Source organism: Xiphias gladius, chromosome 3, assembly GCF_016859285.1.
Source record: "Xiphias gladius isolate SHS-SW01 ecotype Sanya breed wild chromosome 3, ASM1685928v1, whole genome shotgun sequence".
In the NCBI taxonomy this organism is placed as follows: domain Eukaryota; kingdom Metazoa; phylum Chordata; class Actinopteri; order Istiophoriformes; family Xiphiidae; genus Xiphias; species Xiphias gladius.
In genome coordinates, this window is record NC_053402.1 from 21540479 (window position 1) to 21567171 (window position 26693).

The 26693-nt window shown below is 41.9% G+C and overlaps 1 protein-coding gene across 3 annotated transcripts; it reads left to right on the plus strand.

Moving 5' to 3' along the window:
- The first annotated feature begins 1677 nt into the window (after positions 1-1677).
- On the plus strand, positions 1678-21791 carry map3k3 (mitogen-activated protein kinase kinase kinase 3). Of its 3 annotated transcripts, none has more exons than XM_040119305.1 (17): positions 1678-3047; positions 7376-7446; positions 7990-8111; positions 9450-9490; positions 9942-10041; positions 10655-10768; positions 10992-11112; positions 12053-12186; positions 12652-12725; positions 12937-13004; positions 13540-13635; positions 13783-13944; positions 14546-14694; positions 15901-16032; positions 17152-17281; positions 17443-17620; positions 18801-21791. In XM_040119305.1, the coding sequence occupies exons 2-17, from the start codon at positions 7443-7445 to the stop codon at positions 19027-19029; spliced, it is 1854 nt and encodes a 617-aa protein (XP_039975239.1). In that variant the 5' UTR covers positions 1678-3047; positions 7376-7442; the 3' UTR covers positions 19030-21791. The 3 variants fall into 3 exon arrangements, with proteins under 3 accessions (XP_039975239.1, XP_039975257.1, XP_039975248.1); XM_040119323.1 differs by having other exon boundaries at positions 20575-21791; XM_040119314.1 differs by having other exon boundaries at positions 1678-3003.
- Positions 21792-26693: the final 4902 nt, after the last annotated feature.

Consider the following 26693-nt stretch of genomic DNA (forward strand, 5'->3'; position numbering starts at 1 on the left):
GAGCAGACAAGGTACACTTTACACTGGTGCCAAGAGGCTCAGGTGAATGATTGCAATGTAACGTTTAAATGTTAAATCTGTGAGTCATTTCATTTTTGTGCTAAACTTGACGTGGACTTACTTTTCAGTGCTGTTGTCACTGAGACATTTTAAATGTATGCATCTTTGAAAATGTAATTTGTATTACAGACTTGACCTGTGGATTGAGGTGGCCTTACAGCTAAAGGACGCTTGGACTGTGTTTGCAGTCTTTCTCCTCTATTCTCCCTTCTCTCTCTATTGCTTAGTTGTGGTATAGAACATTTTAAAGTGTAAGCGCCCCCTTTCTGCGCCAATATACACAATCATTTTGTGCATTTTATTTCTTTTTGTTTTTTACATGCTTTTGGAGAAAAAATAAAATGCTGGTGTTTGATTTATGCACTGTCTTTAGTGTATTTGTTTATGTAAAGATGGCTAAATCCTTAAATTCCCTGGGGGTTAATGACTGACTGCCTTCACTCAAGGATACCAAAATTTTCAATTCTTTGATTGTTAAATTACGATCAATTTATGAAGTGGTAACGTTCTGCAAAAAACATGAGCCTTCATGTTGGTGTCTTGACTATACAGTATCAGGTTTTTATGTTACAAGCCCCTGACCTCCAAATAATCCGAGTATGTTCAGTGCGGCAAGTGGTGGAAGAAGCATTCAGATTCTTTAAGTCAAAGTAGGAATACCACAATGTTCATTTATTTAAGCACTGTATCTAAGTATAGATTTGAGGTATAATTTGCAGGGAATTATTGTATTTTTATGCTACCTCATATTTTAAACACTACATTTGACAGCTTTAGCTACTAGTGACTTTGCAGATTAAGATTTTTCATACAAAACATTGTGCATGAAGATCTTGTGAAGTACGATGAACGGTTTCAGATTCAACTACCCAACATTACATAAAATAATTAACTGCTCCAACTCGAAATGCTAAATGCTACATTCACATTAATGCGTGAGTAGTAATAATGAAAAAATAGTATAACATTTACAGGAATTTTCTAAATTATGAGTATTTTCCCTTTTTCTTATTTTCCTTAAATATTTTAATGAGACTGTTCTAACAATATGTGAGGACTTTTATTAAAGCGACGTTTTCAATGCAGGACTTCTAACGGAGTATTTATATTATTTTATATTAGAATTGCCACTTTTTCTTGTGTGAACGATCTGAATACTTGGTCCACCACTGCCGACATGTAGTGAAGTTGAAGTAGAAAAATGGAAAAAAAAAACAAAACCAAAATAACATACAATAATCAACAACTGCGTTTAAATCTAGTGAGTAAATGTACTTATACACTTGCCACCACGGGTTATTAGTGGGACTTAAAAGGCAGCGTGTCTTTACGTCTAACTGCCAAAAGGCAGCGTTTAGCGTGAAGAACTGACCTCTCGATTTTCCGACATTCGTGAAGGCAGCACGAGTCTGACCTACGTCACGGCCGGTCCGCCCCTCTGTTCATATCGGGCGCGCTCACGTAGAAAGACCTCGACCGAGTAACAGCGCGTCCCCGCGGCTGCGCGGCGCTAATTTAGATAGTTCAGCGGTGATCAGAAATCCCCCCCCCCCCCCCAAACCAACCACCCACCCCTCCCCTCCCCTCCCCTCCCGGGAATAAATCCATGTTCTTCCATACGTAGGGACGACGGATAGTCAAGCATTTGGAAAACATGGATACAAGCCTGGAGAACACTTTTTCATGACTTGCTGGAGGCATGAAAGCGGGTTCCGGTTCCGATGTTTTTCTGTCAGGAAGTTTGACGTATGCGGCTGAGGCTCATCTCTTGCTTTGTTTTGGTTGGTGAGAGCGGCGGGACCGTCGTCGGCCGCGGACACCGTGCGACAACTTTGCGACCGTGTCGTCGAGAAAGACCGCGTCTCCCCCTCCCCACCCCTCACCCCTCTCCGCTCACACTTGGGAGTCAGTTCGGTTTCTTGTGCGAATGCTCCAGGAGCCGTAATTCGAGAGTCCGAAGCGCTGCGAAGTCTGAACCTCGATGGAGTTCATCCAACTTGACTTCGCCTCACACAACAAAATCGAGTCTACTTGTATAATAAGCACATATAGGTTGTAGTTATTTTCGGTCGGGTTTTTGCTACAGGTCTGAACTCCATTATGTCGCTGCCTGAATCGAGTGTCCCTGTACTTTTGTTATAGCTCAGCGATAGGCCTTTTATTTATTCCCATATGATTGCGTTTGGATCCGAGCTCGGGTTGCCATGCGAGGCAGTTATATCCAGTACTGTCACGAGCGCAAAGGTCTTTCCAGCCTAGAATATCTTGGACTCAAACTTGGCAACACGGGGAAGGAAAATCTGCAAACTTAGCAGGAAGAGAGGCCATCAAAAAAAAAAAAAAAAAAAAATCACGGAAATCGTACGATCTTTTCCTCCGGCGACCCGTTCCTCGCAAATGGATTTCATACGGGCCACACGGTTACTGTTACACCTCGTTTGGTAGTTTTCTGTTTGAACCAAACGCGGCCGTGGGGATACAGCTCTGTGTCCCGCAAGCCCGAGAGCGCTGGCTGGGACTTCTGAAAATGTTTTGGAAACTCGAGTTTCCCCCAAAGATCCGAGGCTGCAGCGGACCAGAGGTTTGTCTTTGTGCCACAGCTGGAACGGTCTGATGTGGGCTTTTCCATCGGAACATTTTCTGTGTAAAACACACAGCCGTCTGATGTGACCGTGTTTGTTTTTTACAACCTGGAAAGTATCTGCTTGTGTTGTTGCTCCCAACTTTCCGTTGAAGAAGACAAGCCCCCGTTACCTGTGGAGCGGGGGGAGGGGGGTCGGCCCGGCCATGGCGCCCTCACGCACGCGCACACGCACTCTGGGCGGCGCGTCGGTCTGACTGAGGACACCGATGGACGTGAACAACGCGTGGACCTACTGCGTCACCTCTGCCGCGAGACACGGGTGACCGGTCTCGCGCTGACCGAGGTCGTCTAGGCGACAGGTGAGGGTCGTGAGCTGTGCACGTGACAGGGACCACAGGTACAGGTGGGTGGCAAATTTAAAGGAGGAAAAAAAAAACCTGAATACATGAGTGGAGAAACAGAACGAATGCAGAAGCTTCCGCACAGGTGCACTGCATGGCACAATTAAGCAGTTAACATCCAGTCGTGCTCTGTGGCGTGAATGAAATGGCTGGGCAGGCCCAGATGATTCTGATTTGGTATCAAGACGGCAAGAGGAGAATATCTAAGTGGCTTTGAAAGAGGGTTCATTGTTGGGGCACCGAGGGCAGGAGCTCCAGTCGCAGAGGCTGCTCAACTGGCTGGTGTTTCAGTAGGATCTGTGACTGAAGTGACATCTGCACGTAGATCTACGGGAAAGACATCAGTCAACAGGCTCGGGGCATTGTGGTCGAGAGCGCACATTTGATGAGCGTGATGCTGGCGCATTGGTGCGACATGTAAAAGGGAAGAACGAGAATAGCAGCTCGTTCCTCAGGTGACTGGGAATGCTGGGGTTGATCAGACCGTGTCAGCAACAACAGTCGGTCGGCCGTTACGTAGAGAGGGGTATCACGGTAGGGTTGCAGGGCACAAACCCCTCATTACAAAGGTGAATGCACACTTGGGAGTTCAGTGGTGCAAAAACCACAGGCACTGGTCTAAAGAGATGTGGGGAAAAAGTGATACGGTCAGATGAGTCGTCCTTCACCATCTTCTCGACGAGTGGGCGAGAAGATGGTGTGGCGTACACCAAGAGAACGGTACGGGCCTGACTGCTTGAGCCCTGCAGCGAGGGGATCCGCTGGCTCTGTTATGTGGTGTGGGGGCATTTTGCTGGCATGGTTTGGGTCCACTTGTCCCCTTAGAGGGGAAGGGTCACCGCAAATCAGTACAAAGATGTTCTGAGTGATCACCTTTTGTTCTATGATGAAACACATCTGTCCTGATGGAAGTGGTCTCTTCCAGGATGACGATGCCCCCATCCGTATGGCACGAAGGGGGTCACTGAGTGGTTCGATGAGTGTGAAAAACGATGTGAATCGTTTGCTGTGGCCTTCGCTGTCACCAGATCTCAACCCAGTTAAACACCCAGGGGAGATTTTGGACCAGTATGTTAGACACAGCTCTCCACCACCACCATCAAAACACCAAATGAGGAAATGTATTTTGGAAGAATGGCGTTCAACCCATGTACACAAAACAGAGTTTGCAAAATGCTTTTACGTAGTTAAAAAATTCATTTCCCACCATAAATGTCATCATTCAGTTGGCAGTGTATTAAGCAAAACAAGCCTATTCCTGCAATAAATCCTAACTAAATGAAGTTTATAGTGTTCAGCTTTTACTGAAATCGTTGTGGAGAGATGTTGATTCAACAGTATGATAAATTTTATGATGTTGTTTGTGATGCTGTTGAACTGTACTGCAAAAAAAAACGCAGTACAGTTCAACAGCAACACAAACTGCAGCCTCCAAAATAACCATCAAGTTGAACCAACACCTCTCTAAAACACTCGGTGTATCTGATAAACTACCAACTGGGTGTATAATTAAGATGGAAAATACTGGATCCTCTATTTATTTTTTGTTGGCCTCAAAGCGATCAGATTTGAATACAATAGATTGAGCAATGGGCCACAGAAGGTCCTCATTCTCTTTTATCTTTATTAACTTTTCTTTGACCTTTACATATTGTTATCTGAACATTGAGAATAAGCAACATTTCCAAAAATCACACTGTGGATGTGTGTTGAGATTGCACATAAGCTTATCTTTTGAAATTTATATTTGAATGTATCTGAACGGGTTTAAACACTACAAAGCACATTTGAAACTTTAGCCAAGGCAAGTACTAGCAACCTGTTGAGATTGAAATAATATTTAAATGTGGTGTGTTACCCTGAATCCAAAGCACATGTGTACCTGAAACAGGAGAGACATCAGGGCAGGGGATTTTGATGTGAAGCCCTGAGTCCAGATGCATCACTGGCCAGAGACAGAGTAAGGACTGTGGCTGGGAAAAACAGCCTCAGACTAAACACCTCTCAAAGCAGACAGAGAAGAGAGGGGGGAGGAAAATCCATGTAAATCCTGCTAGTCCTGGAAATGTGATACAAGGAAAATAAAGTGGGCACAGCTGACTGGACTAGTAGAGTGCAGCCTCCTTCTCCAATGAATTCCCCACATTCCGCTTGGGAGGTAATTAAAATCAGGAGAAGCAGGAGAAAGAAGAGGGTAGCTCGGGGTTTGGACATAGAGGTTACTTGTTGACGACAAGGACCCCTTCAGGTGCACAATTTGAGCTTTTTCCCAGAAGATCCAGCACCCAGTAAGGGTACTGGAGAACATTTTGTAGAGGGGAGATAATGGTAGTGTGTTGACAGAAGTGACTGTACATTGATGTACCGACAACTGGTGGGGGAATTGCACTCCTCATAAACTCCGTGCTATGTAGTAGGGGATAAAATGCCATGCGTATGAAGTTCGCAGGGTTGAAGGACAAAAGTCTTTGGCACCTACTCGCTTGGCGGGGGAACATGAGAGTGGCGGAAGCTTGAACGCAACGTGGCAACGCTCTGCTGAACACAGACGGACGTGCCCGGCATTCCTGTGGGTGATTATTACCCAGAAATCCACAGAGTCAGTGAGTTGCCTCAGGTGTTGATGCTGTCCATTTCATGCACAGAAGTAGTTTCCCGCTTTCCCGCTCCCCTCTGGGATCTTCTCACTGTGCAAATCAACCCTCGGACCTCCAACAACTGCAGCCTCTTCTGCAGGCTCCATCCTCAGACACTTTTCATACCAGTGTCTGGTATTTCACTGTCCTGTTTTCTCTGTCATAGTCATATTGTGAACTAAAACAGGCACTGGTTCACTAGACTTACCAAGTTCCTAACCACAGGGCTACTTTAGATGGACTGACTTTTCTGAGCAAGGTAAAGGAGAGGTCAAGGTGAAGCACTTGCTGTGTTAACATCTCTCTCTTTTCCGTGACATTTTGGACCAATCGTGGGAAATTATTCACCATCTGCGAGAACTAGGTCAAACTAAACATGTAGTTATCGTCCTGACATGATTAAAACATGTGCTGTTCCCTAACAATGATAGTTATGGTAGAGGATCAACCAGTCCGATTCACCTGAACAATATCTGTGCCGAATGAGGATCTCATGGAGAGGATGAAGAATAGGGCCGGTTTTCCAAGGAGTCTTGAGCAGTGATGTATGCAGATTTTTAATGTTTGAAAAGAGAGCTGGTATGGGCTCAAAAAAATCAGCAGATACCAGAGTTGAGATACCGGAATAGGGAAGATAAAGTCAGATCAGTGCATCCCTGGTAGAGACAGTTTATTTTAAACAAGTATCTGATTGGATGATTAAATGATTGTCTTTCGATTTTGTTACCTGTTTTACGTTCTTGTTAAAAGAAGAGTCAGTCATATCTGCTTTACCAAGCAATATTCATCCATCGTCTACTGTATTTGTGAAAGCTAAGTTCGTGTTTAAGGACCTCAAAGTCGCAAGAATACAAGTCCTCTTTTCTTCATCTTTGTTGAATTAGTTTAAATTCCTTGTTTTATTGGTACAAATTTGGGGGAAACCCTCTCCATTGAAGGAAATGCCTCAGTTTATAATGCTGTTGACGCCTTGAACGGGGCAGATAATACTGTATTGGCCTGTTAACATCAACAATGGAGTTACAGCAGAGTTGAGTTAGGTTTCTGCAGTTCGTGCAATCAGAGAAGTTTAAAGCTGGTAGATATTTAAAATGGCAGAAAACTCCCCGTCAAAAACATTCTTCCCATATGAAGTGTGCCAGAGCGATGTCTGCCAGTATAGCTTGAGTTTCAGCCGTTTCCAATTGTCATTCTTTCAAATGGGCAAAACACAAAACTCACACTCTCACATGCACCGAACACTTTCCCGTTCACTCAGGAAATTTCTTTACGTCTGTGTTCTGCAAGCTTTGGGTACATTTTTTACATGCCTGCAAAGAATCAAACATGGAAAAAAGGCTTGTGCTGTAAATGAAAATTAGGTTCTCCGTAGTGTCCCATTAAAAACAGTCCAAGATAACTACAACGATACCATATAAAAAGGGTACAGGAGAGCCAGTTTGAAATGCCAGCCTTCAGGTTTCATACTATGATTCCCTTTTTCTGATGACCTTCTCATTTTAGTAATGTTTATGACTAAGGTGAGGTTTTATGGGCTGAGCTACTGATAATCTTGGTCATATGTCATCTCCTGTCTGACTTAGAAAGTCACATTCTTACGCTCTGTCTCTAAGCACCAAAGTGTTGACAACAACAATGCCAAACTCGGTTATTATGAGCTTGTTACTAATTGATTTCTGTTTGTATCACTACAGGCTGTGGCACAGCAGAGACAAGATTCAGAAGACCGGCTTGTAGACCACATACGCAAACATCACCACAATGAGTAAGTCTTCTGAATTCTGATGTTAGGCAGACTTTCAGTGCACTGTTTCCTCACAGCACGGGATAAAAACAGACACACAGACTCACACCAAACACCATCCCTGAGGCAAAAGCCTATGCGAGCTGCAGCTCCAGACACCGTCGGGTGAAGGATCGGTTTTCAGTGTTGTGGAGATGGGGGTCTGGTTCCCTCCACTGCCCCGGGGCTGTATGATGTCTGTCCAAGCTACACAAGGAGAATATTTTCTCTTCGTGAGTTAGTCCAGCCAAGGCAGAGCTTTCCCTGAAATCAAACATGGGAACAGGCATATCACAACACCGCAGTCCTTCCCTGGCTCTAATACCATGTCATAGGATAGTCTCAATATGGCTGTAGTTAAGATGACTAACTAATTGTCTCCACACACCTTTTAGTGCAGAGACAAGTGCTAAGGGCTCATCTCTCTCTCTCTCTATCTTTCTGTCATTCGTACACACTCGGACCAATCGTTTTTCCAATCTGCACTCTAATTGTGTATTTCTCCCAACCCGTTATCCTCTCCAGATGAGAGGCAGGCTCTCCACTCTATCATGAAGGACCTGGTTGCCCTCCAGATGACGCGGCGCCAGCCTGTGTTGTCATATGACAACAGCAAGCCCAAGATACCAGCTCAGACCAACAGACAGGTAGAGCATCAGTGCATCACAATTTAGCTCCAACGTAAGAATGGATCATTCAAATTTTCATCATTCAAGATAACATTAATGTAAAATTGGCTTCATAAAGCAGGATTTGAACTCAGGAATAATGAGATGGTGCTAATTGATTGCCCTGGTTTCACATAAGTCAGAAAACTCAGTTACAAACAAGGGTCTACCTCAAACATCTTGGTCCTACACGTAAATACAGTTGTATGAAAGTTTTCTTAAAGTTAAATGCAACTGAAGTGGTTTCAGCAGTGCAGTTCTGAAGAGGTAAAGTAGCCAGGCCCAGTGAGACCCTGAAATCCAAATCTCTCAGGCTCAACCCCACAGATGTCTCTCCATAAACAGCCATGTGCTTTGGTGAAGTGTGTCCGCTATGCAGTCTAAACGAAAATAGCCGTAAGGCCTAAATAGTGAAGCGGAAGGTGAAGTGTGATAAATCTAGTGGGCAGTGGAAAGTCCACAGCGTGAAGCTGCAACTGTCCATTGGCACACAGTTGCATCACTGTGTGGGGAAAACTAAACACACAGGGTGAAATTTGCGCTGAGCTCTGACAGCCTTTAAGCTGTGGCCAATATGAATTACACTGAATTTACAAGTCTGGACAGTCTTAATGCTAACAAGGTTTTATCCTCATGCCTAAGGGTGGGTACATTTTTATTTTAGACAACTGTTATAATAAAATACCATGTAACTGGGTATCACCTATTCACATATATTCTGTTGCTTACAGTATTTCCACACTTAGTTAATTTAGCATTATGACAGATGAATTTCAGAAGTAGCCACTTACTACGGTACTCGTTCATTTGTAATTGATTAAATCCAGTTATTTTCAACTATTTCTCTAAAAAATATATTGTGCTTGTGTGGAAAAGTGTCCAGGAGCCCACCGACCCTCACATTTTCCCGGTATCATTGAGCTGCTGCTGCAGAGAATAAACAATGCAGACAACTCATTTGCAGGGTGGTATTTGCTTAAAACCAGAGACTGTCCCCCTGGGAAAACAGTCTCCAACATTTTCCTTGCTCAATAACTTAGTCTGCGCTTGTTACAAGTGGAAGTAGGTTTTCATAAATGATGAAGCAATGAAAGAAGTACAAAGTGACATGTCTTCCCAGCAAAGAATGTTTGTGTAAGACCTACAGGAAGATATCACATGTGCAATTCGGTCTTAAAGTACTGCAGCTCCCAAAAGTGGCACATTGGCATTGTGGCACAATAAGTACCACGATTAAAATATCAGCAGTCTTATTTAATGACCTCTGATGACCTCCTTTGTCCACTCCTTGACCTTCCTGTTTCTTTTTTCCGCCAGGATGATGTCAGGATAAAGTTTGAGTTCTCCGGAGAGAGACGGTGAGTTTGTTTAAGGCTTTATTTACATGTATGTTGTGTGTGTGTAGGTATTCTACATACATACATGTGCCTATCCATGTGCAAGTGACAGGGAGCATAAACACTCCCGCACACAGACGTAAACACACTGACTCACATGCTTTTCTTGTCACATGTTCCAGTTCATGAGAAAGAGCACATCTCAGAGCCACTCACTCTAGCACTTAATTCAGACTGGTATGTGAGCTGGAGAATATAGAGGAAAGGACTGTGGTTAGCCTGTGGCTGCCAGTACAAACCACAAATATGCAAGGTGTACTTAGAGGAATCTGCACTCACTAAAAACAGCAGCTTGTGTGTATTTTGCTTGCGCATGTGCATGTAGCTCAAAAGCAGTTTCCTTAGCAGCCAGTGCAAATCTCTCATAGTCCGTCTGTCTTATTTTTTTAATTTAAAATTTTTTTACGTGTAGGATCCTGGTGTTTGGACGGCCTGTGCAGTTTGAGGAAATCCAGCAGAAAGTGAAGACTGTCTTTGGGCAGCAGTTAGACCTGCATTATATGAACAATGAGGTGAAGTGGAGACTCTCTTGCCACCCGTCTCTCCCCACTGATTCAGCTCTTTGTCTGTCAAACTCTGTCTTAGACACTGATTGGTTATTGTGTATCTGTGCAAACATTTCAATATTGATTATTTTTATTACTATTTTCTCAAATAATTAGTTATCCTATGAGACGTCTAATAAAATATAGTGATAAAATAGGTTTTCCATTGTAAAACTGTAACCAGTTTATTGTTACAATTTCCTCAAACCAAAGGTTACGGTCTAAAATCCTAAGATGTTTAGTATCACATAAGGCAGCTGGAATCAGGGATTGTTTGGTATTTTTGCTTGAGTAATCAATTATGAAATAACTGAAATGAAAAATAATTTTCTCAGTTCCCCAGACATGTCTGAAAATGTCTGTGTGTGCGTCGTGAATGTGTGTCTTCGTCTGTATGTGTCCATTCTAGTCTTTATTGTTATACATATCTTCATATATACTGTATGTATGTTTCTGTAGTTAATTTATTGATTAAACATTTGTGCAGCCTTTGTATGCTTGTGGATCTTAGTATGTGTTTGTTCACATGTATTGTTGATTTTGTGTGAGTGTTAAGTGTGTTTGTCTTGTATCCTGGCAGTTGTCCATCCCTCTGCAGGATCAGGATGACCTGGACAAGGCAATTGACCTGCTGGACCGAAGCTCCAACATGAAGAGCATCAGGATCCTGCTGCTCACTCAGGAGCAAAGCAACGTGAGACACACACACATCCACACACACCCACAAACTGGGCGCGCATTAACAGCGTACCATTGCAACACTGCCATTTCTTCATCACAGAGCCATGTTGTGAAAAATCAAGGTTCCTCATTCATTTTCATTACACCAGCTGGCTCGCTGACATGAAGCCGAGGTTTCGTCACGTGTTGTCGTCGTGTTTAAGCCTCTTGTCCTCTCTTCCTGTCTCCAACTGTAGGCCTCCTCCCCCTCCCACCATGTGCCGTGTAAACAGGTGAGGATCAAGTCCTCCCAGTCCACTGGAGACGTTAGCACGGTGTACCAATCCGTCGAGCCAAGAGGGCGCCACCTATCAACCGGTACATATCTTCAACTACTTTTCAAAGTGGTCTCTAATCTTATCTGCAATAACATGGCTCACACACTGATTCAAAGGAGGAAAAGTAGACATGTTGGTTCTCTCCGAAGCCTCAGCATTTTGTAAATATTCATCTATGGGTAGCTGTCGTGTCATCGTCCCTTTGCTGCTTCTTTTTTACTAGCTCGGTTTCCCTCTCTGTCGCTTTCGCTCTCTCTGTTGCTGGCTGTTCTTTCTTTGGCTTCCCCTTCTAGCAATGGGTCCTCTTCCTTTTCCTGTTCACCATCACTAGACGATGCCTGCTGGATAGCAGCCAATCAGATTATGGAATTCTATTAGTGTGGTGGACCAGTGGCCTGGTTTAGGATCTTTTTTTTTCTTTTTTTCCCTTGAGCAGGGGGTTTGAACAGGCTGCAGTGCTTGAGATCTGGTCTTTGAGACAGCAGCCGGCCATAAATACTGAAGCCAGTTCTCAGCAGTTACTCCTTTCACATTTATTGTCAGAATGGCAGCAAACATCACTTAAATGTGTTGCTTGCTTAATCTTTGTGCCACAGGAGGGAGAGAGCGCCTTACTGCAAATTTTTATTTTTTTGACATTCAAGACAACCGTATCACAAAAGTTATTGCATGGATGTGTGTTTGATTTGTGAGTGTCCTCTCAAGGTGCTGCAGGGTTGTTTTTGTGCTGCCTTTTCTCCCTGGAATTTAGAAAATAGATCTCAACATAGAGGAACAGGGCTCATTACTTTCAAAAATTATGCAAAGCAGTTTTTGCCGCAGTATCATGTAATCAACGGATGTACTCAAAGCACATTGTTGCTGACATTTTCATACAATTTTCAGTGCTCGGGCCTGTAAAGTCCAAATATTGTTTTAAATTCTTATTTTTCATATATCTAATCTTTTCCTTTATGCTCATAACTGCTGTCTAATCCCAGGTTCTCAGAACACGGGGCGTAGCTCACCTCCTCCTGGCTATGTGCCTGAGCGCCAGCAGAGGATCGCCCGCCAAGGTTCATACACCAGCATAAACAGTGAGGGGGAGTTCATCCCTGAGACCAGCGATCAGTGTGTGAGTCATAACTTCACCATTAATGGGGAAAACCCACCTTGAAAAAGAATTCATGTGGTGGGTTTACAATCTCAGACTAAGATTTAAGATTTGTTCACATAAAAAACTCATTTTCAACAGCTTGAATCAAGACCCTTTCTGATTTCTGAAGTTGTTTTGCTCATTAAAAGTTTTATTGGCACAGAAAGTATCTTGGCTGATTTTCTGGGATTTTGGATACATTTTTATGTAGAATGATAAGGGTTATGAAGAAGCTGAATAAATTTGTGAGTAAAAGGTAAAACAAAGCGTTAATTGAGTCTCCAAAATTATTCATCTATACATACAATGTCAGCAAAGCTGTTTTGGAATAAAATAAATATTGGGTGCATATATACATTTTAGGATGGATTCTTCTTTCTGAAACGTGTGTACACAAAGCACTTGTGCAAACACACCCTTCATTTTCAATTGTGTGCTGTGTAGGTGCTGGATCCCTGGAGCAGTGCAGAGAATTCTGTCTCTGGAAGCTGTCAGTCTCTGGACAGCAACTCAGACAGGTGAGGAACAACATGCCTGCTAACATTAATAATTAAAAGTACCTGTGAAAAGAAACTCACTACATCATTTCTTATTTTTCCAATCCATCTTATAATCATATATAATCAGGGAGTTTCTGTTTATTTTTGAAACAGTCTGAGGAAATGGCAGTTGTACTTTGGAAGACCTCTCCACATCTCTCAATTCTTTCTTCGCTTTCTTTTCTCACAGCCCCTCATTTAGGAAGTCTCGCATGCACAGAGCAAAAAGTTATCCCGATAATCGTCAGGAGTGCTCAGGTAAGAGCAGTTACAAGAAAAGATCCTTCCAACAGCACCATGCTTTAACTTTCCCGGGAATGATACAGTAGTTTTCTGTTAATGCAGCACATTCACATCTTATGGGATAAAGCATTGTGATAGCTCCTCTCAAATTTCTTTAGAATCTCCAGGATGCCACGGTGGAAGATTTGTACTTCGGCTGCAAGTTGAGAGAGATGAATTAAAGTTCATGTTTACAGCAAACCAAGCACCGTAATGCAAGCAACCATAAGCATGAACAAAAGTTGGGCATATGCCTTTTAAAAAGCTGAGGATACAACATAACTGATTTGATAAAGGAATCTACTCTAACTCAGAATTTATACAAATAGGCTTTCAGCTGCTTAACACTATGTGAACCGTTTTCTCAAATTAAGTATAAGTGTAAGCTGTAGGGCAGCGTAATAAAGTAGCTCACATGAATGCAGAATGACTCAGTGTGCAACTGAGCTAAACTGTGGTAGAATTACAGAGTAATCCTGTTGACCTTCTGCTTTTGGATGTTTGCTTTCAGACAGGGAGAATCATGTGTATGACAGGGTAGCGGGAAAGGGAGGGACCTATCCTCGTAGGTATCATGTCTCCCTGCATCATAAGGACCACAGTGAAGGTAAGATATCGCCATTTGTCCGCGATGTACCTGGTCACTTGTGCTCTCTCTCTCTCTCTCTCTCTCTCTGGTATTTCCTCCCTAAGTCTCTCCTGTTCATCATGTGATATGAACCTTAAGCCAGCCTCTTTCTTGATCCCCCTTCAGGTCGTCGAACATTTCCACGGATTCGTCGCCCCCAGGGGAACCTGTTCACTCTTGTGCCTTCACGCCGGTCACTCAACGGCAGCGAAGAGAGTCTGGGCAGCTGGCAGCTACCCGATGCCCAGGGCAGGCTCCGTCCCCAGGAGCGCTCTGTTGCCCATAAGTGTGAGTGTTGATCCAGCTGTTAATCAGCAACCACCAGATTTTACTTTAAGCAGGTAAAAGAAAGTATTTAAATGATGGATCTGTACAATTTGCTGCTGAAACCCAGGGCGGTAAAATAATAAAAGTAAAAATTAATTCCTGTAAACTACCATATTAGTTTCTGTGCCTCGTTAAAAATGAACGTTAATTCAGGCTAAAGGAACACTTTGACATTTTGGAAAATACAGTTATTTGCTTTCTTACACAGATTCCGATAAAAGGATAGATATCCATTTCAACTTATTGAATCTAATACAGAGAAAGGTCTGGAACATGTTTAGACTAGCTTAGCACAAAGCCTGGAAGCTGGGAGAAACTGTTAGCTTTTGAGGAACGTTTGTTGAAGGGTAAAGGTGAAAATAAGGCTTTTGTAATTCTGTAAAGATATTTGACTTTTTCATGTAACATCTCTTTTCTGTGATATGTAATGCATGTTGTATATTTTATGTAAAACATATATGAACAGGGGTGTGTGTGTGTGTGTGTGTGTGTGTGTGTGTGTGTGTGTGTGTGTGTGTGTGTGTGGGTGTTTGGGGTTTTTTTTTTTTTTTTTCCCCCCCAGCACCCAGCGCTCCAGTGACGTGGCGCCGTGGGAAGCTTCTGGGCCAGGGAGCGTATGGACGGGTTTACCTGTGTTACGATGTTGATACTGGGAGAGAGCTGGCTGCCAAGCAAGTCCAGTTTGATCCTGAAAGTCCTGAGACCAGCAAGGTGAAATGATGGCTAGTTTCCATTACATGGATAGACAGCATGTGCAGTTTCTCTTTGTGATTCCCTCGTTTCTCTTCCTGTTACTGTTTAGAATATTTCCACTGTTGCTTTTAGATGCTGCCTCTTGTTACTGCTTCATTTGTCTAAAAACATTTGTTGCTTTGCTGACACTCCATGTAGACATTGTTGCCACCACCACTTCCAAAAAAGTTCATTTCTTATTGTCAGGGAAGGGCATTCCATCATTCCCTCACTTCTTTGAAAGTATAACTCACGTCTCGAAACCTTTACAGTAAAATATTAAACCTTAGTTTGTTGATTAATAACAAATAACAAGTCTGCACCACCAAGAAATCCTTCATATCTTGGGCACGTTAATCTGTTGAGGCCATTAGGCTAGAATGCAGGTAGTTAGCATAACTGACTGAGAATGGGATTAATAAATTAACCATATTAAAAACATATTTTCTTCCCCTTTTAGGTCAGGAGTTAAGCCACCAAGTAAATTTTTTCCCTTGACACAAAACAAAGTAATCAATGTGCAGGAAAAAAATTCATTAACTCGAGAAGTGGAATGTATCGAAGAGGTTATCTTTCGTCCCTCCACCCCCCCTCTTCCCCATTTGAATGTCTTTTCCTGTCTGCGACAGAGAAAACATGCACTGTCACTTCCTGTATCTGAGGGGAGCCGAGTGTTGTGAGGTGACAGGTCAGCTTTGCCTTGGCCTTCCATCACCCTTTTCACACAACCTCTCTCCCACCCCCAGCTCGTAGCAGATGTTAATCAGTTGTTGTTTCTATTAAACCAGCTTCTGTTTTGGGACTCGGGGATTACTTTGTGTCTCTCTGACTTCCTTCTCTGTCTCTCTCGCTCTCTCTCTGCCTCTCTCTGTATTGGCCTCTGAAGTAAACACAGGAACTTCTTTTGGGGAACTGAACTGTTGGCTTTCATTTACTCTCTGTTTTAGGTTTCACCTTTGGCACACTCCACATGCAGTCATAGGTTACTGTTTGTCATCAGTGGTAACAGATATGAGAGAGCCTGCAGGGATTAGCCATATCCTAAAAATGCATTTGACTTGCAAATGAAAACAGTAAATTAACAAAGACGCACTGTTCAGACATGACAGCGTTTATGTTTAATCTCTGAGCTGTTGTTTGGATCTTCTGTGTATAATTTCCCTTAATCTCAATATTTCTGTTCAGGAGGTCAGTGCTTTGGAGTGTGAAATCCAGTTGCTGAAAAATCTGCATCACGAGCGCATCGTTCAGTACTATGGCTGTCTGAGAGATCACAATGACAAGACCCTCACTATTTTCATGGAGTACATGCCGGGGGTAAGTCCCAGCCGCTTTCATGTCACCGGTTCAACCAGGTCTCGGGTCGAAAACTGGAAATCAGTTCCCTATGTGTTCCATCACATTGCATCCAATGTTATGATGCAAGACAATTATAATTTATACTCAGGTAACTCAAGGGTAACTCAACCAATAACACAAAAAGCGTGAGGTAAAGACATGAGGGGGAAAAAAAGGGACAGACATCAGTTCCCAGGACTTAACGTATTGAATCGATATTAATTTGATGATATAAAGACGTTTTGGCATTCAGAAAAGTGGTTGGGGCATTTTCCCTGTGTTCTCCCGGAAATTATTCCTAAGTCTGAGAAATAAAAAAAAAAAAAAAGAGAGAAATACTTACGGCTCTTTTCAACAACAGGAACTTTTCCTGGAACGATTTTAGGTACTGAGGAATTTCAAAGGGAATCTTGTTTCAGTTGGGTTCCTGGGCCATAGTTATAGTGTGTAGCCAGCTTCCGTACTTGTCTAAAAACTAGCATCATAAAGAGACCATGGGAGTTATGCACTAAATCAGAAAAAGAACCTAAAAAGAGACTCAGCCATTTGTTGTGCAGTCAGCCAGTAGTCAGCTAGTTTTCCTGGGGTCCATGAATAAATAATCATAGAGCAGATCATTGCTACTTCGTCTCTGCTTTTCTGGCATTTTTATCTTCTTTCAAATATCAGTTTAGGTATGATACAAATTTGCTAAACTGTTTTCAAGCAAACACACTGGTTTTTAAACTTTGATCTGTTTAATTTTGGCTAATCACTGCAGCTCTTCAGATGTGGTGGAAACTCAAACACAAACTTGTTATGAGAAATTTTACTCCCTGATTTAGTTTTTGAGTTTAGTTCCCAGGACTCCTTAGTTTCTGGGATTATTTATATTTGGTCAGAAAGGCCGGTTACGTTGCCCGGGTTTTTTAACGCATCACAGACATCTTTCATGGGGCCAGGTTTTAGGACAGCTCCTTTACTCCCTGCATCCTTGGCTCAAAACATTGATGATAGAGTAGGTTGATGGTCTTTACACCTGCGTGTGTTCGCGGTCTGTTAGTCGTTACTGGTGTCGTAAAGCAGGAGAATGTAATGCATGTGCTTTCCTTGTATCAGGGTTCAGTCAAAGACCAGCTGAAGGCCTATGGGGCCCTGACAGAAAATGTGACCCGGAAGTACACAAGACAGATCCTGGAGGGCATGTCCTATCTGCACAGCAACATGATCGTACACAGGGACATCAAAGGTAGTTCTGTTTAACTACAGAGGCCTGAGTATTATACTGTTTAAACACTAGGTAAATGTTTAGACAGTGTTTGAATATATAGACGTTTAGGTCTTTCCATGTGTGGAAGATGACAGGTGAGATCAAATATTTACGTGTTCGATGTCAACTCCGCCTCTCAGGTGCTAACATCCTACGGGATTCCGCGGGCAACGTGAAGCTTGGAGATTTTGGTGCCAGCAAGAGACTTCAGACCATCTGCATGTCTGGCACCGGCATCCGCTCAGTGACCGGCACCCCCTACTGGATGAGCCCGGAGGTGATCAGTGGAGAAGGCTACGGCAGGAAGGCCGATGTCTGGTAAGGAGAGGAAGTAAACGGCAGTTTAATAAGTTTGATCCCAGTTCATCATACAGCCGGATAGAGGTCCTTCCTGACCTTTATTAGTATTGGTTTGGAAGGTTTCTAAATTGAAATTGTTGCCATGATTTTTGATAATAAGAAGCGAATATATACTGACACATAGTTTGACTGACTGGAAGGATACATGCCTTAATTGCCTAGTAGGAGGTAGGTGGAGCAGATTTTAAGCTACTACAGACTTTAAGCTAAATAAATATTACAAGTTGGACATATATACAAAAAATATATATATAAATGGATTCCTTTAGACTTATAAATACTGAATCCTAATGGGATTTAGAAGTGAACTACTGTAGCTACTCTGATAGTGTCACAAACAATGGCACGTGTGTTCCTTCAAGGGAATATAATACCTGCTGATTGTGCTGGAGTGAAACTCACACCTGTGTGACTGACAAACATGCACACGCACAAACACAGACATATTGGCTTTTTACACTTTAAGTAGGAGCAACAGTTTGATGGGAGCAATAAACACCTGCACACGAGTGTGTTTTTACCGAATGCTTTACATCTCTCAGTTAAAATAGTTCCGTTTGAAGTGCGGACATGTACGGACTGAGTAGACATACCTTCATTCAACATGATCATTGGGAAAAGGATCCCAAGTCACCAGGGGCTGACGGGACGAGACATGTGAATGTGTAAGGAGGGAAAATACCACGTTATTACTGTTGAAGTGACAGAAGCACAGTGCACTTAAAAGGAAAAAACTTTTTAATAAAGTGTGGAGCCTGCTCTATGTATTCCAGTTCCTACTACTCTCCCACACAGAGAGGAGACAATATTCCCTTATGCAATCTCATTGGGTGGTGACCCACCAGGCGAGTGATGTGATTGGCTGAAGGCCAGTCAGACAGGTCATAACAGAGGTTGGTATGTTCCAGGTTCTCAGCCCAGGCTGGAGGGGGAGTAATGCTCCCAGGACGGCTTGTACCTCCCAAACAGGTGGAGGCGGCCCTCTGCAGACAGCAAATGAAAGTTTCCACTCAAAACATTCCTTCAAAGCTTTAGTTTTGAGAAGCTGAGACATAATATGTGGTATTTGTTTCAGCTTGTTATGTGACTCAACTGCACATTAATCTGAAGCAAAACTAACCATGCATGTCTTGTACAGGAGCCTTGGTTGTACAGTGGTGGAGATGCTGACAGAAAAGCCTCCATGGGCTGAATATGAGGCCATGGCAGCCATATTCAAGATAGCCACCCAGCCCACCAACCCACTTCTACCCTCGCACACCTCTGACCAGGCCCGGGACTTTATCCGCTGCATCTTTGTGGAGGCCAAACACAGGCCGAGTGCTGAGGAACTGCTCCGTCATCCCTTCTCCCAGGTTCTGTGCTGAAGCCTGCCTGGTTTCTGAACTTTAACCACAGAGTAGCACAGTAGCCTCAGCAATAGCTGTAGCTTCCTTGAAACCTATCCATGACGGAGGACCAGATGTGGAACAGGCCTGGATGTGAGTGTTAAACCCACCGGGCCTCTGCTGCCATGCAGATGCTTCCAAGAAGAGTCAGTGTCCACTCAAACAAATCCAAAGAAGCGACAGTTTGACAGCTGCAGTCAACGCAATGCCTTGAAAACCAATGCAAGTACATGCTCGGACAAAAGTCACCACCAGGGGGAAACAAAACACAGATGAAGTATCTGGTGGGGTGTTGATCTTTGTCACATACAAACACACAGATGCAAACACTCCAAAAGCAGAATCATAGAGTCATAGCTCATGCACCAGTTGTGTCTTCATAAAGTATCCGCTCCTCTGTTTACATAAACTTGTTGGGCAGTTACGAGAAATGCCAGGAAGTGTTTGACTTTTAAATATTTACCTGAGCACACCATTTTAAAGCTACAGCAGGCCTAAAGCTCAAGTTTGCCCGGTGGGTGATGAACGCCGCTGGTGCACTACAGTGTTTGGACGGACTGTCCTCTTTTTTTTTTTTTCCAACTTTGGCAACATTTGCAACTTGTAACTACGTCCTGTTTCTGTTCCTGGTTTGGAACAAAGAAAAGTCCAAAAAAAAAGTCTACACAAATATGTAACCATTTCTGGCTACATATTTGTGTAGACTTTCAGTAAAACAAAGATGAAGTGATATCACATGGAGTTATGTGTAGAGTAGCTACACTGGAGTTTAATAGCAAAGTAATGTTTAGCTATTGAAAACATCAATAGTAAATAAGCTAAGGCATGTTTTGGTTTCATCCCCTCAGAAGAAAGAGATCATGGTTTAGCATGGCTTACCATTCAGAAATTCACGATAAGAGCCAAATACACAAATTTCTCCACTGTCAGTATCCTCGATAGACTATGGTGCACCACAGCTAATAGCTCCAGTCTGTGGCTCTCATGTACAGTGTTACCATTCAAGTCACAGACCTATACATCTATGCATGTTTCTCTGAAAAACAATTATGCGCTGATCATTGAAAAACCGTTTAACGACACCTGCACTGCTCTGACGGTATTTCAGGAATACTCAAAGATTTAAAAAAAAAAAAAAAAGTTCTGTCTGGTGGATGATAAAAAGATTTTTAACATGTTTGTCCAGTTGCGACCGTATTTCTTTTCTAGGTTGTCAGAAAGTGCCTACTTTATGTCCTTGCTCTTTTTGTACAACGCAAGAAAAATATCAACATTATTTTTCTGTGAGAATATACAATGATATAAAGTAACATCAATATATAGGCAATTATATGACTGATAACAAAAATGTAAAAATGAGTTTCAGATTGTATAAATTAGGCGAAGACGTATGTCATTTCTAGCTATCCTCTTTCTTTGGATCAGGAAACAGTCGCAACCTCTTAAAGTGACTCTGCTCACTCTTGTTCTACCTGTTGCCTCAGTGGGACTTATCCTTTTCGACCTGCCATCTTTCTCTTTCAGCTCTTCAGTATTACAGTTGTTCTCAGCCTACAAAGTGCCAAAATGGGACAGATAAAGAATCATGGTATGGACTATCAGTTATTTGTGAGAGTGAAGCAGACAGTGCTGTTTATGGCCAGAAAAGAATACAACCTAAAGGCCTGAATTTGTCACTCCCATTGCCTTATTTTAAGATCATACTGTCCACGTGTTTCTGGCCTAAACGTCCCTGACTGAGAAGCCTTTGCTTAAGGATCAATTTTAAATCAGATGCACTTTTATGTAAAATGAATGTTGTGGGGGGTTTTGTTCTCTTTACCAAATTTGATTTTGTTTTTTAACTTCAAATGTGAAAATTGTTTCACTTTTTATTTATACCCCCATGTCCATTCCAATTAGATTTTATAAGCAAATATATATGTATAAATATATTTTTTATATTTAGACTGTGTCAAATCTAATGATACTTTCAGGACATAGTGTCGTTAAAAGTAAATCGTTGAAAGCAGCTGGTTTTGCAGACATTACAGAATTGGGGTTTATAAATGAAAAATGGATGGAAAACGAACTCTGGCGGCCTGGTTCTTGTCCAGCTCCTAAAAATTTCCAGGCATCCATAGCTATACATTTAGATGACAGTATTAACTGACAGCTTATGGAAACTTTGCATCATTTGGCCACAATACTTTGCAACATCAATGAGGTCTCATGAATGAAACCTTTAAAGGCTAAATTTACAAAAGAAAAGGCTGGGAATATTTCTTGTGTTTTCTCAGTGTTATTAAAACATAATTAAGCGGTGTTTGTGAGCCAAAGACAAACAGGACTAAAGCCAGCGCTGGATGTCAGAGTTCGCTGTTCAACCCAGATGACGACTTTGTTTATCCCAGGGTTCAGACAACGAGTCCAGTATTAAATGCCTTCAGGGCAAAGGGCTTGCTGCTGCCTTGACGCTAATACGTTGATATTTCTGTGGGGCTGCAACTTGCTAAAGGCAGCTAAAACAAGTTCAGTGTTGAAAAAGATGTGGTTCTAAGAAAAAGGCCCTGGGATAAGCAAATGAATACAAACTAGTTGTTAGAAATTATATATGTAAATGTATGATTATGTATCATGACAGGACTTGCAGTGCAAAGTCTAATGTATCAAATTTATTTTACAGCAAGAAAAGAATAGTATGTTTAATGAGTGTTTTTATATATATATATATGTGTGTGTGTGTGTGTGTGTGCTTGTGTGTGTGTGTGTGTGTGTGTGTGTGTGTGTGTGTGTGTGTGTGTGTGTGTGTGTGTGTGTGTGTATATATATATATATATATATATATATATATATATACACATATATATATATATATATATATATATATATATATATATATATATATAATGTATGTATGTGTATGTACATATGCATGCGTATATGTGTATATATGCGTGTGTATATGCGTATGTGTGTATATGTATATATGTGTATGTTTATGTGTGTGTGTGTGTGTGTGTGTGTGCCTCTCTCCCAAACAAATAAATTGTTTTTAAAAATCATGTCAAATTGTTCTTTGTTTGTTTACATGCGTGGCTAGTCCAGATTCAGCGAGACCAGTAAATGAAAGACACAGGAGACTGAGCTCATGGTTGGCAGTTGGAAGCTACTTGATTGATGCACTCGTTTTTCCCCTTTCTCTTTCTCTCCATTTGTTTCTTCCTCTCTTTTTGCTCTTTCGCTCTTCTCATGAAGAAAAACAGGAGGCAGACACAGGAAGGAGAGGTTTTTATGCAACTGTGTCTGGCTGTGAGATGGGAAAACATTTGTTCCAAAGGCTATTTTTCTTGAAATGGTGTGACATAGAGGTGCATTGTTTTGACAAGTTTGTTTTTTATTGCCTCAATGAATTGATTCACTCTAGTATGTCCTCTTTTTTCAATACAAACAAGGAAAAGTTAAAGACTAATAACATGATTACAGTGGATAATAAGAATTTAGAATATAGAAAAAAACAAGAATCTCTTTTGTTGTATTTTGCTGTTAAAATGTATCTTAACTGTGCTGTACATGTACCTTTTTGTTTTCTTATATACTGATGGAAAGATTTTTCTCTGGAAAATGTAACCAAATGACAGATTTAGGTTTTCCAAAGAAAATCTGTTCAACATCGAGGAGGAGAATGATTTTATTGCGCTAGTTTTATAATGTCTTTGTTATATTGAACGGGAGCAGAGGAAGCTGGTAGCTCTGTAGTCTTGCAGTTATCCTCGTTTTCCTCTGCTTCTTTCTTGCTCTTTAACCTTTAAATGTTTGTGTCCGAGAAGTGCAGGATTCTTTCTTATCTCTCAAACCATCGCTGCTTTAATATTTTATCCTGAATGTGAGATATTGGGTTTCTGTCAAACATAATGTGTCAGGAGCCAGAGTGTGGAATGCCATGTGTTTTTTTACCCATATTAGCGATGTGGCTCTTGGGATGGCAAAGTTGTTCGGGCCACCACTTTAGCAAGGAATGAAATGTCTCAACAACTATTAAATGGATTGTAATGGAATTTGGTACGTGTATTTATGGTCCCCAGAAGATGAATCTGTATGACTTTGGGGACCCTCTGACATTTCCTCAAGCACCACCAGCAGGCTAACATGTGTGGTTCAGTGTAAAATGTCTCGGCTACTTTTGGGTTGATTGCCATGACGCTTGGTACACACATTCATGTCCCCCGTAGGATGAACTGAAATCTTGGAACTTTGGTAATGTTCCGCCATCATTTGGTAAAAATTTGAATTTGTCCGGTCCTTTGGATTAAAATCAAATATCAGCAAAACTAATGACATGGCCTCAGGTGCACTTTGTGTTTAGTGCCGATTAACAAATGTTTGCATGCTAACACGCTAAACTAACATAGTAAACATAATAACAGCATGATGACATTATCACTGTGGGCATGTTAGCATGCTGATGTTAGCACTGCTGTGCCCAAGTACAGCCTCACAGAGCTGCTAAAATGACTGTTGACTCCTCCTTGCATATCACCACTCATATTTAAAGACTCGATGGCCATTAGTGAGAGTATCAACATTCAAACATCCGTATGGTTTGAACGGTTTACAGCCTGGTTTTGTATCCGAGTTCCGCGCTTATTATGGGATGTGTTTTTGTGGTATGCAGATCTGTCTGTGTGGTATATTTGAGCCCCCGGTATTCCTGCTGACAGGCAGACTGGAGCTTCGGGCCTGAACTTGCTCTCCGCTGGCCCTCTTTGTGGCTGCACTCTGTTTGGACCTAGTGGTGCTGAGTCATATAGCCGGGCTGTCTGTCCCAGTTAAGCCCCCCTGATTTTCATCACAGCCAATTCCCATGAGGCCTTGCTGCTTTACTGCCACCCAAGCATGATGTGTTGTTTGTACCTGTGATATCTCTCACCTGAGAGGTCCAGAAAGTCGGCACCTGTGATACAGGGAGCATTCAGATCTTTTAGAAGGCCATGCACACCGACACCCAATTCTTTTCCATTCTTTTAATTCTTTTGTGCTCAATTTGAAGTTGAGTGGGGATTATGCAGGAATTACGTGAGGTCACCAAACTTCACGAACCAGTATGGTGTAACTTCTATCACCTTAACAGGTGCAAAAATACTAATCGGGGGGTCATAACAGTCTGTACACATCCAGTCCTTACACAAGGTCTAATTTGGCAAATAACTGAAAACACCTGTGTGAGTGGACCATTAACGTCAAGAGTGGCATGAAATTAAAATACAGTATGGGCACAAGTACCTCCAATTAGTACTTAGGTACAATATTTGAGTAGATGTACCTTAGTCACATTCCACCACTGGCTAGCATAAATGAGCTCCAAATGAGCATTATCATCGATACAGCCACAGGCGCTGCAGACCGGCTAAAATAAGTTGCGGCAGATTCGTAAAGTTGACTCGTGCTTTCCTTTGTCACGAGGAATAAAAGGAAAACTGTCAAGACAGACTAGTCATAGATCTGAGCACTACACACACTCAAAGTCCGTTTCCCAGCCAGGGAATACACCTAGTTTTAGACTTAAGTGAAACCAGACTAACTCAAAATTGCTCTCTCTGGTAAAATTTGGAGCAGTCCTATTATTGTCCAGTCCCAACTCAACAGGTATTAAAAGCCCTGCGTGCCCACACAAGTGTTTTCAGTTATCCTGGGTGATTAGACCTCTGCTCAGGTTCAACGTTGGCTGAGCTGTGCTGGGAATCACGAGGTCACCAAAATTTATATATCAATAAAACTTGTTAAGGGGTTACTTGTCCAGCCCTTAGAGATGCAAATAAATCAACAAGAAAAAAAAGGAAGATTTCCTGAGAAGACATCTACACAGGCATAATAAGTCTGGGTGGATCAAGAGTGTGTAGGGCATTTAAATTAAACCTCTGAGGAAGAAGGTTTAATTTAATATTAATGTTGTTTTTAATGGAGTCACATAGATCATTGGGATTATTTTGGTGATGAATAAGAGCGCCACCAGCCAAACAAATAATAATTTCCAAAATGGTGTTTTCTCATGCAACCGTGCAGTTTCCAAAACCATTTTCACAATTCATCTCCAAATGTTGATCCCTTAAAGGTGTTTGGCATCACATTTTTGTGAAGGTGTTCTTTTTTTCTGCTTCCATTGTTTTGTCTGTTTTTACTCCTCCAACAGTGCAATGTGTAGATACTCTCACTAATGAAAACTAACACAGGTGGTTGAAATGAATCGTTTAATTTAGCACAGGCCTTAGAAGTAACTAACAAAGGTTTGGGATGTGTTTCAGTAAGCCAATGTTAAAACCAAGAGTTACTATTCTAGATTAAGGCCTACTCCTCTTTTAATTTACACCCTGTCCAGTAAACACGTCTTTGATGTAGTGACGAAGGTGAGGCTGAGAAAGTGTTTCCAGCTCGTTGGTCAGGATTCAATTTGGTACGTGGCCATGTACATTCAGCCATCAGTAGGGCTGAGGGATGGTGGCTGAGAGGTTCACACCGGGGATTCTGGGTGTAAAATGCCAGAGCACAAAGTGAGCGCTGAGTATTACTCAGGCAAACTTAGCTGGAAGCCATGTTGCCTCGGCCTTAGATCAGGCTGGGTCCGGCAGCATTAAGATTCTTCCCCCGCACCTCTTTTCCTCGTAAGTCCTGCAAATGAGATGGTCTCCTCATGTTAGAGACATGAATCAGCTGTTTGACTTGGCCCTTCTCTGACTCCAGCAGCAGGGAGACGAGGAGAGGGAGAGGTCTGCACTCCCCTTTTCTTCTCTCTCTCTGTGGATGTTTAATCTTCGGGACATATTACCTCAGTGACCAGATCTGAGGCAACGGCCGTGATTGTGTAAAAAATCCAGAGAGCCGAAAACAATTGGTGTCACTTTAATGATGCAACCGTGACATTCATCCTTAGAGATGGAGACTTTAAAATCAACAAATCCCTGCCAGACTTACAGTGTGCCATCTCATTTAACCTCTATTAACAGAGACCAATTGGAATTCAAGACACTGTGTTGTTTTTCTCCTTTAAAAGTAATAACGCCCAGAAGCCAGATAGTAGAGTCAGACAGAGCTTTATTCACTGTCTCCTAGTACCACTGGTTACTGCTCCTTGTGATTTGATGACCCAGTAACAGAGAGGACCTTTATATCCCACTGCTGTTGTGGTTTTACTACCTGTAGAAACACAGCAGTTAAATGTACGTGCCAGTGTTTCCTAAAGTTTTATCTTGTTAATTCCAAATAATGTAGAAATTCAAATTAAATTTTAAACTAAATTTTTGCAAGGAACTTTTCGAATGCAGGTTGTACAGTTGTGGATTTTTGATGTATTTTTCTTGCTTTTAACTACAAGGCAGCCATTGGTTTCCATTCATTCCTGACAACCTGCTTGAGTTATGCAATACATCACAGTGACTATTACATCTGCTTTACTTTTTAAAGTTACATTTATTGTTGCTAGTTAGATAAATTAAAAAAAAAAGAAAGATCCTGAAACACAAAAGCATCGTTTATAAAATCATTAAATGTGATGTAAAGTATATGGAGCCAGACAAATAAATAGGAAAACTGAGCTGAAAAAAAAATGTGCAAGTGAAAGATAAATAGACGAGTGAAATAATTATTTTAACAACCGACTGATGGTAAAG